This window comes from Tigriopus californicus, chromosome 3 (genome assembly GCF_007210705.1).
Source record: "Tigriopus californicus strain San Diego chromosome 3, Tcal_SD_v2.1, whole genome shotgun sequence".
In the NCBI taxonomy this organism is placed as follows: domain Eukaryota; kingdom Metazoa; phylum Arthropoda; class Copepoda; order Harpacticoida; family Harpacticidae; genus Tigriopus; species Tigriopus californicus.
The window spans coordinates 8,056,567-8,069,796 of NC_081442.1; the positions used below are offsets into that span (position 1 = coordinate 8,056,567).

Below are 13,230 nucleotides of genomic sequence, written 5' to 3' on the forward strand. Positions count from 1 at the left end.
GTGCCCAGCCAGAACCTCATTACCCTCTTCTATGGTAGAGGACCCCCCCCCCAGAGCCTACAAAAATCAATTTGTAGACCAATAAAGCAAGCAAATAGGATCATGCGTTGTGGCCTTGGAAATGCATTTATCACCTGACAACGTTTCTTGTTCCATTATTGACAGCTGGTTAAGGCCGGTAATTTGGTCAGTCAGGAAAACAAAGGATGATGCAGGGATTATTGCACGCAATCTTTAATTCGATTGGAAAAGAATCGTCCTATACAAGTTCTATCAACTTACCCATTGTAGTAAATCAAAAGGGCACACACGATACACTATTTTCAGAGCTTGGTTCTTTGAAATGGATCATGTTATTGCAATGAGTTTAACAGCTGCTCAAAAGCTCTCGGCTCCGGTTCTAATGTTACTGAGTTCTTGGCTTTGGGAGTGATTGCCCCAACCTACTCTAGTGCCAAGGAGGTCGTCGTTGTATGTAGGAGTGGTAAACTCGTTAACATAGTTCACAGGTGTCCGATTCAACTCCCCATCCATTCACTTCACTCAGAGAGAGCACCCAACTCTCGAAGAGTCTCTCCAAGCCGTGATGGGTACCACACGGACGAGAGGGACAAGACGAGAAAACTGAAACGATCAAACCCCTCCACGCCAAAAAATGAGCAACGCAACAGGCTTTTCTTCATTAGATAAACCTCTCATAGGATTTTTCTACGTATTGAATTTTTACTCGAAAAGGACTTGAACATGGACAATCTCTATGAAATTTGTGAAATCAAATGTTTCAAGGATTAGGAGGGAGTCTAAAAAATGAGAGGTTTTTGAGCATCGAAGCACGCTTGAATGGGGCAAATATGATACTTCGAATTAGGAGCATAAATTGCATGGGAGACGTCCATGAAGTCAGCACATTTATCATCTCCCCAATCACTTGACACACAACATTTGCGTACAGATACTGCCTCACCGCTCAATTTGAGTATAACAGGATTTTTTTAATAAAATGCATCAATAACCAGAACAATAGAGAAAAAGTCTCACAGCAAATTAACGGCGCCCATCACTTATATTCAATCCCAGTATTTGTTTCAGCAAAGAGAAGACGATTGAAGTAATCAAAGCATCATGAGCAATTCTTCTCTGTTGATATCATTTCGCATCTTGTGAGGTAAATTTATATACAGTACATCTACCCTTTTCCACTCACATCTACTCATCTCAAATACGAACTATCAAAACCCTTTCTTGTCATATCATACATACACTCTTTTAAGCCACTGGGGAATTCTTCAGTTGGTAATAAAACTATTTCAATCCGAATGTGAGAGGGAAAAAGGTAACGAGCTAATGTTGACATTTATTACGTTTTACTCGACCAACTGGTTTTCATGCCGACATTCAACAGCCATAGCCATTCCATTACGTTTCTCAGCCTGGTCCAATTGGGAGAATTCGAGATGAAATTAAAGGTATTCACTAATATTTGACCACGGCGCTTAGAATGGTCTTAAATAAATTTCAACTAAGCTCTCAAGACTTTTAAAGATGCTTTTGGATATCAACCAATAAATAACGATTTCTGCTTTAAAAAAAAAGGCCAGTTACTGCTCAAAAAAGTATAAAATGTCACTAAAACTCACTTAATGGCACTTGAAATAAAACTGGTGGTTTATTAAATCTAGTACCATGTGACATGAAGTCATGAGCTCGCTGATCGTTGCTTCCAGTTTCTACTTCGAATGCTAAATTCCTGTTAAGCATACGCCAAAGAAGATATCAGATGGTGATTATCTTACCAAAATGAAGAGAACAATAATGAAAAATTGAAGTATCAAAACCGGTGGTGCTCTCCATTACCTGTACTTGCATTGCACATCGGTTTGCAACTTGAAAAGGTTAGCAAAACTGCCAAAAGTCAATTCAGAAAATCATTTCCTTCCATTTCAGAGCTATGTACTCACTAGTCCTTTGTTCTGCCTTTGAGATGCAAGAATCCTTGATGCGTAGCGAGACAAAACTGAGTCTCCACGTCGTGTAAAAAGGGGTTGTTGTCTTGTGTAGATAAATACTTTATTCACTGCGTAATATATAGTTTCAAATTGCTCATTGAGTACTGATTTCATAACATACATACTGCCAAGACTGAGGATCATGTCAAGTTACACCAATCTGGATCACACTCACAATCATCAAACAAGAGTAGATTGATTAAATCGAATAAGATTTTCACTTTTGATTTTACGAATGACCTCTTTTTGGGGGGAAAAACATCCTTGCGTGAACACTTCCACTTTAAATAAGTCTTAGGAATGAGGTTGGTACAAAGCCCTCAATTCCGCCATGGACGGAATCACCCAGTCTTCTCACTCCGGTCCATCCATTGCTGTCTGGTTCTATGACCTCAAACTCTTCTCCTTCTGTCATTGGCAAATTGGTCTCTTGGAAGTCGTGCGTACTTGAGTCATAATTATAGATGGCCACACATCTTGACAAGCCTGACGTGGATCCATTGAAAGTGGGCATGACTGACGGAACACTTGGGTCACCGAACTCGTCTTGATCCCAATGGTCGTTTTGGTAATTGTTGCTATTGTTGATTTCCTCATAAGATGAGATGGGATCCGGAGACGTGTTCATAGGTGCGGCAGAGCTTAAGGAGAGACTCGACGATTTTATACTCCCGCTGCTCTGACTACTCCGTGGGGTCCGATTTAGACTTCCCCTGAGCATGGGACTCCCCACCATTGGACTTCGACTTCGTATGGACTCGAGGCGACTCTCCGTGGACTTGAGTTCTTTTCTCAGTTCGTCGAGATGGCGCTCAAGCTGAGCGACATCCTTTTCCAATGTGTGAATTTCTGATTGAAACTTTTTGGTGCTTCCAAATTTTGGATTTTCCTTGTAAGTATTGACCATTTGTTGCAAGCTTTTAAACTCTTTCGTCTTCTTGTTGTGCTCGTGCTCAGCTTCTTCGATGGCACGCTCTATCTCCTTCTTCCTCGGATATAAGTTGAGGTTGGTGGCCTTTTCTCGGGGATCTGACAACAACATGGACTGAGGATCGGACATGTCCTCGAATTTGAAATCATTGGGAGGCACATCACCGGATTTGTAGCGTTCAATGACGATTTCTGTGTCATCCTCTGGGTTGATTTCTTTAATGGCGGAGACAATCGAATCCTGGCAGTTCTTAATGATAGGCTCGATTTCGCTTCGTTTCGACATTTTCGTCAGTATCGCTGACCGAATGAACTCGATCCGATCTTGATCGAGCACTTGAAGGTCGTTGATGAGGCTGGGCAGGCGTTCCAAATAGTGCTTGTGTTGGGTATCATTGGTTTTGACTAATTGTCGCGCATAGTCTCCTTTGGCATTTTCACACAGGCGACTTTTGTCATTGGACGCTTTTTTCAACTTTGAAATATCGTTTTTGGTCGACCCTCCGTCCTTTTCAGCTCGGTCGATGGCTGCAAAAGCCTTCTCTTGCTCATCGAAAGCCTTTCGGAATTTGCTTCGGCTCGAGTCCATGGCTTTGAAGGATTGCTCTAGCTCCGTGCAAATCTTGTCGTGATCTTTCGTGTTTCTCTTCTTCCTCTCTTTTAGTTTCTTGACATTATCATGGACGCCTTTGTAGCATACCTGGGTATAAGCTTCGGCCAGACGCTCATGCTGTCCAGCCTCGAAACCGACCTCTGTTAACATCTGCAAAATCAAGCAATAGCAATGTTTAGAGAAAGTGATGATTTCTTTAAAATGGCAAGTACTCGTACAGACAACCCCATGCCTTCATTTTTTAATGACCACACTGCAAGGGTAATTACAGCCGACTGGTCAGTTTTTTTCATAACCATCTTCATAGCAAAAAGACGTTAGGCTGACAGGTCAAATTGCTTCTTCGCATTTTCCATCTCTCATTCGATGTATAATTGACGAGGCGGGAAATCCTCGAGATTGGGCTTAGACACGACATCATGAGAATAGCGATCAATGGTCCTCTCATCGTTGACATCAAAGCTTTGATAATAATAACAACTAGACTCAAACAAAAAATTGTTTGGGATGTCACTAAGGTGACTTGAACTTATGCATGGTTATGACGAAACTTGAGATCTCTCGACCATACTTCGTGTGCATTCTTTCTTGAAGGCACTTTTCGTGGTTGAAATGTGCTTTGCCCAGGGACAGAAGCTACTCATGAAGAAGGTTTGATGTGATGAAATCAAGAGTGAAACACCTGATGGCAAGGTCTTAGTTTGGAATTATAATGAGCCAACCCCATTTGCGTCCAGTATTTGGCGCCCAGATTGTGTTACCTGATTTGCTGCAGTTCGTTTCGCAAGCCTGAACGTGCCTCTGGTCGTGGAAAAAGGATCGATTTCCATTTTGATATCACCCCGTTAACTGTGCACGCACGATGCGCACAATAGTAAGACATCCCGAACTTTTCAGGAGAAATCTGAGAAAGTCCGGCCAGAATGTTCATACCCAAGCATTGATAGCACAAGTGATTGTCCCCATTCGTTTCAGACGACTTGACCACTCTCATTTGGCATTCTTATGAATGACATTTATTGGGTTGCATGGTTCCTGGGAAGGTATTTTCCCATCAAGCAATGCCCTTGACTCTATCTCAGCTCGGCATTAAGTCTCGAAGTCAGTAATTATTTGCCATTCATTGGATTATTCATTAGCCTCATAGGGTGGAACGAACGAGCGTGTTCGGCCATATCCATCAATGTTGCTTTGGGAAAATTTGCATCTTTCCACGAAGCCATGAAGAGGAAGACTGACTTTTTCTTTGGAAATCTAAACAGCCCAGCACGACTCTATGGAAGAGCTTCGTCGTACACAACCAATGAGCAAGAGCTTGGAGAACAATAAGTGGATTGGGGTAAACATGGTGAAGTCACCCTTACCACCCTGGTCGTAAAGGTCGGCTTGGCAACACAAAAGAGGCTGAGAATCACGAGGTTTGTGGTTGAATTCCTGAGAATCGTGATCACCTCCAGTAAGGAATCATCGAAGCTGGTTGGTGCGTTTGAAAGCTGGGATTAATCGAAAAATGTGCAGCGGCACAGCGATCAGCCGATCATCAGTAATAAACTTGAGATACTTGGAATTTGATAAATGCAAGCGTAGTGTCATTGAAGATTGGTTTGGAATCCGTGGGAAATTGTGGACAATCTTAATTTGAGAGCCCTTTTTACTGCAGCCACATTTGAAGCACAAACATGGAAGAAATGTCCTCGTCATCTCTTTGAATTCGCTAAAGCGAATTTGCCAATCAAGTTTACCAACAACGAGTGACTCTTAACACCGCCCTTTTCCCCTGTGGCATCTGAACTTTGGCAATTACGTCCAATTACCGGCAAAGGTATCATTACGCGGTTACGGCGGTCATTGAGGCTTGTCATCTCTTCTCAAGGAGACGAGGAAAACCAATGCACAACCAGCCTCAGAGGAGGGATGCTCGTTCGTTGGATCGTTCGTACTTTTCTGGAATTCTATGCGGAAGTAAGTCAGACTAAAGAAAAAGTATGTTCAACCCTCATATTCATTAAAGTTAGATTTTTAGCTGTAATCGAACGATTGATGCAGTATCTATATTAGTTTAAAACTGTTAATGAGAGTAGATCTGACATCTGCCAAGCAAAACGAAGAGCTCGGATGTACAGTACGTACGTATGTAGTTGAGAGTATTTGGATAAATCATGATTGAACAATTCTCGAGCAATATTGAACATTCTAGTTTTTGCTTAAAAGCCATTTAAGTTATTCGTCGTGATGATGGTTGCCAAAAGTGGAGCGTCCCACTCATGTCACAAGACATTTGGCTGGCCAAGATCGTGCTGCCAAAATGTCGAAATTAATTGAATATCCTCTTTAGGCATCCCAAAGCGCATTATCCTTCTCCGAATTTCCTTGCCCATTTTATAGCCTCAGCTGTTGTAGTTTGACCATGGGCATCGTTAACAAGCCCATTTTGAAGAGCCATTCCACTGCCTTAATGGGATTGCATTGTCTTCTACCTGAGACGTCCAAGGCCTTCATCCAGTAGAAACTCGTTTCTAGGAAAATGGCGAAAAATTTGAATGTCTCATTCCAGTTTCATGTTTTATTCATTAGAGAGGAATCACGAGCCTCCTCTGACCATTCATTCATTGCCTTGGCATCTTTGAATAACACGTGTTGTTCTTTTTTGCCTTCTTGTTCCGTGACTCATCTCCGGATTGTGCTGTTAAACCACGGCAGTTACTCATTGCCAATGAAAATGAGTAGGAGCCTCTAGTTCGTGTTAAAGTCTAATCTAGATGGGCTTGCCAATCGTCTTACCTTTTTGTAGGCCTTGATATATGTAAACTCCTCGTCGGGTTTGGGATTATCTTTGATCGAGAACTTCTTTACCAATCCTCTCAGGGATTTGGCATATTGATCTTCGATTTTCCCCCGTTCCTTGATGAAAGACCCGACGGAGCTCTCGAGAAAATCGATTCCTCTTTGGGTGTGACTCGTGAGGTCTTGGTATTTATCCCACAATTCCGTTCCCCAGCAGGTCCTCATTGTGTTTTCTTCGTTTTTGCTTGGTCGTCTGGAAAACGCTCAAATCATGCTCGGTCGCTTCGAATCGAATCTCATAGATCTGCTGTTCAGCATCTGTTGGTACAAAGTCGGCAATTCATTCGAGGTCATTCACTGACTGTATTAGTGGTTCGCCTCGCCCTCGGTCACAGGTTTGGGTCTTTTTTTAAGTTCTATCTCAGAGTGATCGCCGGGGTTCCCGTAGGCAATTCAACTTTCTTCGCCGGGAGTGAATGCCGTACCGGTGGAATGAGGGCGGTCAGGATGATGCTGGGATATTTCTTAGCCAAGATTGAACTTGACAATGAAAAACACTGCTCCGTCAGATTGATAATACGACCTGGAAGATGTGAGAAATGGGCAAAATTTACATGTAAGCACGACGACGTTAGTGGTGTACAAGATCCATGATATTGAGAGCGTCAAGTACTCTGTGGATTATTATCTAATCAGATTAAAAAACAACAGGTCTTACTACTTGGCCATGAGCAGCGTTTGATCTTTGTGACATTCTTCAACGAGATAAGAATGCAAAGACTCCTGATGGATATGTGTTTTACGATGTGCCGAGGTTCCGCCTCTCCTTCTCAGTCTGGTTTCCTTCCTAGCTCTGGATCGTTCCTTCAACTATCCTCACACAAGGACAAGCTTAGCAAACAGAATTCCGCTCCCTCAAACTCAAATATCAATGAAGTCTTCTTCCTAGCTTCATATCTCAGATAAACAACTAATCTCAAGATTATTCATTTCACAAATATGCATGGACGATCTGCAGGTAATTCGACCTCTCACTGAACGTTTCTGCTGAATCAACTTCAATCGCAAGTGGACACCTTGAATCGATAGTTTGATCTCGACAATTTCCAATCAACACTCCGGCACTCTAATCATCTCAATGTCACAGACAAAAACATTTTCTCACATCATTCTCGTCAAGCAGAGCGGATTGAACCATGATCCTTTCCTTGGAGCCAAATTCATCAAACAGACACTATGTACTGCATTGCTCATACGAACTCACCGATGTAGGTTTGCCCGTGGGATGATCCTTTCTTGTGGTCTAAACTGCAAGAGTTTCGACCTAGAAGGCTCGTTCGCCAAGGTTCATCAAGTTGAGGAGCCGATAGTGGGTTCCCTTTCACAACACTTCAAGAGCGAGTTAAGGATTTTTTTTGTTAGCAAATTTGCAAATTGAAGCAGAGCTTGCACTTAACGTGGATTATTCCAACAAGGGCCGGTACTTTTTACACCCAAACCGACGGCACTATGTGCAGGATAGTGGAGGATAAGGCAAGAAGTTTATTATGCTCACTCACTCATTCGAAAACAAATATAGTCTCGCTCCCAGGGACTTGAAAACGTAGGTCTCTTTCAATTTGCAGAAGAAGCCGTTGATAAGAGTGCACGAACGGATGACGACAATGAGAGCATGATGGAGGACAGACTGACTCAATAGATCACTTTCGTACACATACGCACACTTCATCAAGAAGACCAAAGTATGGCTGTTGTATGTAGATGATGCTGTACACACTAGTGTTGGAGACAGAACAAAACAGTCCTCGTGCCTCTTTATCTCGAAGTCGGCAAGTCTACTTCAAAATGTGTGAGAAAGATGGACGAGAAGGATCCGGCCATAGCATCCTTCATGAATGTTAGCATGTCATTCCGAGGTATCATCATTCTCATTAACATATTCACAGCCCCGAACACCCTCAATTTCCATCCCACCACTTGCTAAACTTTGGATCAGTGGGAAACGTGGACAAAAACTAAACAAAGAAGTCAACGTATGAAACTGTAATTTGCCTCAAATGTAAATAGAATGGCATAACTATCTTTTTTTTATCCCTCTCTGAACGCTCAGAAGAACAAGTAGGAAAGCTTCTGGATCATGGCAGTGGATATTCATTTCTTTTTTCCTCTCAAAAATACGATGGACGCAGGTTTTATCCAATGAGACGTCTCAAAAACTTCCTATCCAAATCAGTGAGTCATTCGCCCCAGACACCGAGGAAATGTTAACAAAAACTCTTCCTCTAAAGTCTTTCAAGACTTGTTTCTCATGGTGGCCAATCTGATCTGATCCAACTTCTAATCGCAGGCCTGATGTAGCAACTCTAAGAGTACCTTTGTCCTTAAAAAGAGTTCACTGTCTGTCTACCATGGTATATTAATAGAATACTTCATCTAAACAGAAGGATGAAGAAAGAGAAATTTTTGCGTGCCTTACCGTATTCGAGAGGAGGGTGTTTCTCAATGTCTTGTATCTTCAGTCTATGACGGCGTCTAGTTATCAGTGAGGGGTTCTTTCCTCCCTTTGAATCGTCGCGTCGACGTTCACAAGCAAATAAGAGGGAGAGCAATGAGAAAGGCCGGAAAGTCTGAGACGGCAGCCAGGGTTAAAAAAAGGACAGAAACCGGAAGCCTCTTCTTCCACGGCCGAAGAGCAATGAGGGTGAAGATCCCTCACAAGCAGAAGCAGGACGAGAAACGTGTGCCACACCTTCAAAATCAAGCCCAACTCCACGGCACCACGTTCTTTCTTTGGCGAAGTAGAACACTAACGATCAGAGTCGATCAACAACAATCTCGAAGCACAACACTAACGTTTATTTTTATGATCCACCGTCCAACTTTACTTCTTGACTCATCCTTGTTATTGGTTGGTCCGATGCTTTGAAACTGACTGACGAGCGTTGTTGCTTGATCTGGTGTATTGCACTGAACCACCAAGGATGGTCGTAGTCGAAAACCAACTCTAGCATAGATAGGTCTTCCAGCATTGTGCCGTCTCCAAACTATTCGAAGCGAAGGCACGAAGACACGAGGGCATGCCAGTCTGAAGGTTTACCACTATTACTACGTCTCCACCGGCGACAAGTGGCTTCTCCGGTCACTGGATCATGACTACCATGCTATATCTATCTATGTACGAGTACGTAGGGTCTAATACCCGTCACTCCTGGCCCCAGCGCCGCCAAATTTCACGATCCTCGGACAAGTCGTGAGACCGATTCACCTGGATGGCATGAATGCAAGTTGGTCTTCATGGTTTCTGCTACATGTCTGTGTCTTGATCGTGGTAAGGTACTTGTTGTTGAGGGTGGTGGTGATGGCGGTGGTGGTTTTGGCTGCCGTTGTAGGTATGTATGTGGTAGGAAAATACACTAAGCACACTTCTTCTATTCTTCAGAAGTAGGAGGAATAGCTGGGATTAGATGCCTTTTGGTTTAGGCCTCGCTTGATGTAATCTGATATTTAGAGTGTGTCGTACGCGCTCCGCTTGGCATGTTCTCCAGTTCTTGTGTAGCAGGTACTTGTTGTTCATGCATTGGAATGAATTTTCGCTCTCGTTGATGGTGTTGACGGCATTCAAATTCTTTTCCAACAGGATATACGTGCAGTAGGTACTTGAAGCAATTACTCTGGTGTTTTGTGAATATTCGGACACGCACGCAAGATTCATGGCTCTTTAATCTCGGTTATTTGTGGAGAAACTCGAATGATCGTCGATTTGAATGAAGATGCCCGAGGCCGATGATGAGTAGGCCTATGATTTGAATTTTGATAAAATCCATCTACTAATCCTCTTATTCTCAACCACCACCACCACCACCTCCTCCTCCCACCAACATCAATGTACGCCCACCACGTTTTGGAATACTCTAGATGTAGAGGATGGGATTTCATTCTGGAGAACTCTCGCTCAATTTTTTTTATGAAGGCGATGATCTCAGCTCTCATTCCTAGGGCCCATCATGACCTGAGAGAAGTGGGAGAGGATTGTCCACCTGTGACGAGGAAGCAGCAGCCCCCCCTCACCAATGCAAGTCCCCCCTCCATGGCAATCCCAGGAATAATTGTTTTTTCCCTCTTGGCGAAGGCTCCAAAAGAAACAGGTTCCAATCTTAGCGACAACAGTCTCAGCGTGTTTTGAATTCCTAGACTCCTAGAAATTGAGGCCCATGAATCGCCGGCCCACCTTGTCTATCTCCGATTGATCAAATCCAAAGTTTGGTGGATAAGACAAGCTGTCACGTTTAGGCATTCATTTTCTTTTACCATCCTACGATAAACTGTGCATGAGCTGTCATTGGTGATTCGCTTGATTGAATGTGCGACCGGGATTGTTCTGCCTAAATCGTTCAGAAGGCGAGGAGGTTCTGTTCACACTTGATCATACTCGTTGATGGAATGCTCAATCAGAGTGGGGATTCCTCTTCACATTGCAATGAATTAAGCAATTGGCGTTGGGTATAAGGACCTTCATTTTCCGACGAGATTGTGACGCCTTGTAAAATAAAGACAATGGGTATTGAGGAGGGTTCCAAATATGAGAGCACCAGATGTTTAGCTGCCAATCCTACGCTTTGAGCCATATTGAGCAAACCATATGACGACACACACCTCAACATGTACGTTGCACTCGATCCTTAATTTCAGCAATTTGTTCAACTTGATCGAGGCAGATCTGATCTGGATCTTGCATTGGGAAGGCGGCCACCTCCACCAATTGATGAGCGTAACATTTCCTTACTCGAGTTCAAATGCCACAATCATTGTCTCACTCAATACATACACATCCGGCATCGGTATGAGACATCATGAGCTGCATCATCGACTTGGAATTGTCATTGAGGTTGAGCGAGTTACAAAGATTATATTGCGAGCAGAAATAAGAGGATAAAACGATCTAAAGATTCTGAAAGAACAGGAGTGTCATTAGATCTATTTAGCTTAGTAGATGCTTTTTCCTCATTTATTTTACCTAGTTCTTGATGTTCAATATTTCAAAGCTCCTACAAGACTTCACTTTGAGACCCCAAAAATGATCAGAGCTGCAAAATGTTGCATTTCAAGCCCAAAAAGGAAATTTGCTATGCTATTGGCCACTTGTCTGGTCTATTTGCCAATTTCTAGAAAAATTGGCTGACCTGCATAACTTTGCAAATTCTCTTGTGCTAAGAAATGTTTCGTATAAGTTCTACGTAGATCAACAAACCTTTAATTTCAGGGCCCATCTTTTTGCCTAAGACCATGAAGAAAAATGCATATAAAAATACATGATACAAAAACAATGTGTCAATTCATAAAAAAGGGTTACACTCTGACGGAAAAGAAGGGTCATTCTTAGAATTTATAGCTAACCTTGTGGAAATTGCGGGCCTATTACACCAACTCATAGCGTTCATTTTTATGCATAAATGTTGATTCTTGCAAAGCCTTCGATACATTTGGTGGAAATGGCAGTACCAGCAGAAACCTCTTTTTGTTCCTTGCACGTCATGAGGATTCTTTTGTCCGAAGATCTTCCTGCCACACTTTATTTATGAGGCCATTGAGAACTTTGTTTAAATAGTTGACCCCTTTATTGGTTTTTCCCAAACTCATGTTCTTTCCATTGCATTTCTTATAACTTGTAGATATTCACTGATAAATCGTTCAACATCTCTACAAATTGCCAAGATATTAAGGAGTTTTGGAAAGTTACATTGAACTTCAGTGGGATTAGACAATAACATTTATTTTCCCCAACTCTGCATTACAATCTACTGGCGTTTGGGCGAGTTCAAACTCGAGTCCGAGTGCACTCAAAACTTTACTCGAATTTGCAGCTAGTTTGTTACTGATCGCTAAAGATCCTAACCAAAAATAACCTTAACTACCTGCGTTTGTAGAAGACTCGATAATCGGTTTCTTGAGGGGGGCGGAAAAGCTGACAGAAAGTTCATGTTCCTTTAAATTGCAAGATCTCGTCATACTTTGATCTGCGGATATGCGGTTCTCAATTGGCCCAGTGAAGTAAAGGAAATGCAAACCAAAAAATTAAAAATTTCGCCCTGATTTTGAGTCTTGTTATTCTTTCTTGTAGGGGAATTCGGAAGGAGGGAAAATAACATCACAACAAACAAGCTCTCCAATCCGATTAGATTTTCAAAAATCAGGTAAGTTGTGATGCAAAGTTCAAGAAACTGCAATTTCTCATTGCGGTTTTGACTAGTTTTGACACTACCCTTTACAGTATCTTGGCTTTATTTCAGATCGTTTTTGATTCGAACCCTAGTGCGCTCAAGTCTTTCAGTCGATTTTCAGTTTTTTGTTGAATTTACTTTAGAGAACAGGCCTTAACGCTGTCATGAATTTCAGAGTCTGATTTTCACGTTGGGACTTCATTTGATGATGAGTCAGGAAAACAATGCTACTCCAAAACTCCATTAGATCATAACCATGCTTCATTGGAGATGAAATTACATGATAAATAGGGTAGATAATTTGAATCCTCTTGCTTTTAGTGCGCTTTTTAAAACTATCACAGACCCAAGACCGTTGATTATTTGTATATCCTAGGATTCCCAGGTATCAGACTGTTTCAAAGTACAGTAACTTCAAATTGCAATTCTCTGTCTAATATTTCGTCGCATTTTGTTACAATGAATGGTGTTCAGGTGATGGAATTTGGGGGAAGCAACAGATTTGTGTAAGAATTGGAACTCGAGCACCTCTTCAAGTCACAACGGCTTTTAAAACAATTTTGAATGATCATCTAGATGAAACCGTTCATATACTAAATTTTTTAGTGGCCCAACCAAAAGCCGCCTTGCAAATGTGATATGCAGCATCCTAACGTATTTTTCCAAGAACTCTTGTGTA

At 42.2% G+C, this 13,230-nt stretch overlaps 2 protein-coding genes across 2 annotated transcripts in view; both read right to left on the reverse strand.

The window, feature by feature from the left end:
* LOC131878231 (protein Fe65 homolog) overlaps positions 1–545 on the reverse strand; it is an 8,668-nt gene extending 8,123 nt beyond the window's left edge. The window contains exon 1 of the mRNA XM_059224148.1: positions 283–545. The gene's annotated coding sequence lies outside the window, so the exon portion shown is untranslated. The remainder of the gene's footprint in view (positions 1–282) is intronic.
* A 2,032-nt stretch (positions 546–2,577) lies between these two features.
* Positions 2,578–9,457, reverse strand: LOC131878237 (formin-binding protein 1-like; the record flags this gene model as incomplete). Its single annotated transcript, XM_059224155.1, is given in 3 exon segments — positions 2,578–3,699; positions 6,331–6,916; positions 8,810–9,457. Coding segments are annotated over 2 exon segments (1,350 nt in total), but the record flags the coding sequence as incomplete, so codon positions are not given.
* Positions 9,458–13,230: the final 3,773 nt, after the last annotated feature.